The 2822-nt window shown below is 37.0% G+C and overlaps 1 protein-coding gene across 1 annotated transcript; it reads left to right on the top strand.

Moving 5' to 3' along the window:
• The first annotated feature begins 1365 nt into the window (after nucleotides 1-1365).
• LOC149379322 (histone H4) lies at nucleotides 1366-2165 on the top strand. Its single transcript, XM_089604378.1, has 2 exons — nucleotides 1366-1497; nucleotides 1669-2165. Exon 2 carries the CDS (start codon nucleotides 1681-1683, stop codon nucleotides 1990-1992), a length of 312 nt encoding a protein of 103 aa, XP_089460504.1. The 5' UTR covers nucleotides 1366-1497; nucleotides 1669-1680; the 3' UTR covers nucleotides 1993-2165.
• Nucleotides 2166-2822: the final 657 nt, after the last annotated feature.

Genomic DNA, 2822 nt, shown 5'->3' with positions numbered 1-2822 from the left:
GTAATATGAAATTACACTAAATAAATCAAAATATATCACAAAAATTTATTTTGACTAAAATGTTCCTTTAAATGGGGTTTTGTCCCCGCTACATTGAATGAACGAGGACGACATCTTGCAAAATTTAGGTGAGATAAGACTGACCCATTTTCCACCAATTTTGGATGGACTTTGAGTACCAAGCCATGCCTTGGCTTTATTTACCATTCACTACTGCAAATGTTGGATTACACAACGGATATTCCACAACGGGCATTAGGCATAATAATATTTTTGAGATATTCTAAAATTATATTCCAAGCAACATCCAACTCTAATGGGTTAACCATACACGCTGAACGCTTGCGAGTCACACATGGTTGTAAGCATGCTCAACTCAAAATGCTATTCGAGCTTATGAAATGCCAAAACGACTTCGTCTATGAGTTCAATGAATGAAGCATCATCCGAGTAAGAGTTTCAAAATTAAATCAAAATTATATTTTTAAATCTGTCTTTATTATTGTAACTTTGTAACGAATTTGTTCTTAGTTAATTTCGTCAAATGTAATCATAGTTAGTTTCATAATTCTTAAATATAATATCAAGTTGGAATTTTTTTAATAATCAAAGTTTTTATTTAACTCTGCTATTTTTATAAAAAAAAATTCATTGTTTTTCACGAATGTAAACTAAATTCTTTTATAAATTTAAATATGGAATCAGTTAATGTTATTCACTATTGCATCAATAGGACAAATCATCTTCAAAATTATAATTGATAATTCTTTTGTTTGTAATTTTTATGACTAATATTGGGAATTCGAAATTCCAGCTCGTTTCATTTTGGTCGAAATTCTTTTGTAAGTGCCGGTATTGCTCATTAATACACAAATTAAATTAAAAGAAAACTAAAATGTACTATACTATCCTAGAAAGAAAATCTGAAATAATAAAAGAACGAAACCTAAATTATATGCTTCGTGAACGGTACCATAATAACAGTATGGTACTAGTTTTTGAAAGGAACAAAATTGAATTTTGGTTTGTTTCTCCATATTTACAAGTGTGATAGACTTATTTTTGGATAAATTGTAGAAAATATTTTGATTAGATAACGTATTTTATTTGCATGATTAAAAAACAATACACGTTATACAATGTAATTCTTTCAAATAAAATCAAGAGGCCGCTTATCTTGAAATTTAGCCGCGGGCGGGCCACCAAATGCGGGGAAAAAACAAAGGGAAAATAGCGGGAAGGCAATTTTGGTTCATTGCCACGTCACGGATCCGCGAAAATCAAGTTGGACAATCCTAGCTGTTCATTTAAACATCGACGGTCTTAAACTGCTTTTAAAATCAAAAGTGTGGATTGCCAAAAAACAGTCACTCCCGTTATAGCCTAGTATATATACCCAAAATCCTTGTTGAACTTTGACATCTTCACTTTCCTTACAAATCTTCGCAACCACGACTTAGACCCTGCTCATAATTGGCATTCCTTTTTAGCACACAGGTTCGGCCTCTCAGGAACCAATCTTCGAATGATAGTTTTCTTTTTTCTTTTCGTTCTATTTCATACCGAAAATCGGTGTATCAAACTTCTAATTTCTACTGTAGATGTTGAATTCTAGGGTTTTGAAATTTGAAATGCGATTTTGATTGTAGTTGTAATTTTATGATACAGGAATCAGAGAAGATGTCTGGACGAGGAAAGGGAGGGAAGGGGCTTGGCAAAGGAGGAGCAAAACGTCACCGGAAGGTTCTCCGCGATAACATCCAGGGAATCACCAAGCCGGCGATCCGGAGATTGGCTCGCCGTGGCGGAGTGAAAAGAATCAGCGGTCTGATCTACGAGGAGACCCGCGGTGTCCTCAAGATCTTCTTGGAGAACGTCATCAGAGACGCCGTGACCTACACCGAGCACGCTCGCCGGAAGACTGTCACCGCCATGGACGTCGTCTACGCGCTCAAGAGGCAGGGCCGTACTCTCTACGGCTTCGGCGGTTAGGGTTTCTGCGCCGACGCGTTTGGAACTTCTGTTTGAAAATGTATTTGTAAATTGGCTGCTTATTAGTATTTCGTTCGTCGATTATATTCTACCTTAGGTAGATCGTTTTGGCTGAAATTTGTTACTGTTGTTGAAGCTCTGGTCTGGAATGAAATCGGATTTGTTCTGTCTTTCTTTATGGTTTTTGATTTGAACTTTCAGAACATTCAATATATAGCTCTGCTAACTAGGAAAACGATTGAGTCTAAAGGAGTGGAATTTGAGTTTTTGGTTATGCTAAACCGTAATTTTAGTAATGCTAAACCCTTGGGAGCGTATACATACAAGCTGAACAAGCGTTGTTTGGGCCGGTAATAATGACTCGGGTGGATTTGAGTAGCTTTCTAGTGACTATTTTGGGAAAGTATTTAGTCTAAATGTGAGTTTGTTTTTCGAGAATCTAACTACCATTTTCCTAAAGCAAATAGATTCCACCAAAAGCTTGAATTGGCAAAGCATTTATTCAACCACGAAATCCAAATCTTTCAAACATTGTTGAACAACGGGGTTGGGGTGGCTGTGATCGTACTCGTCAAACAACGGGTCTGATGGAGATTTTCTGCTCATACATCGACATGAGACAGTCAAGAGGTCACCGTTTATGGTAAAATCGTCGGATATTACGGTTTGATTGTGGAATTCGTTGGAGGGGAGCCTGCTCAAGAAGAATGTCGCTGAGGCTCCTGCCGTTTGTGGAGAATCACCGAAGGATCTACCGGGGATGATGATGAGGTGTTAATTGGTTTGGGTGGATTTTTTTGGGTCGAGAGTTAACACATTATGATATTAAT

This window comes from Urtica dioica, chromosome 12, assembly GCF_054948205.1.
Source record: "Urtica dioica subsp. dioica isolate 48M chromosome 12, U.dioica_male_clone48M_v1_H2, whole genome shotgun sequence".
Classification (NCBI taxonomy): Eukaryota; Viridiplantae; Streptophyta; class Magnoliopsida; order Rosales; family Urticaceae; genus Urtica; species Urtica dioica.
The sequence above is the reverse complement of the archived record's forward strand: the minus strand, read 5'-3'. Positions and strand labels throughout refer to the sequence as shown.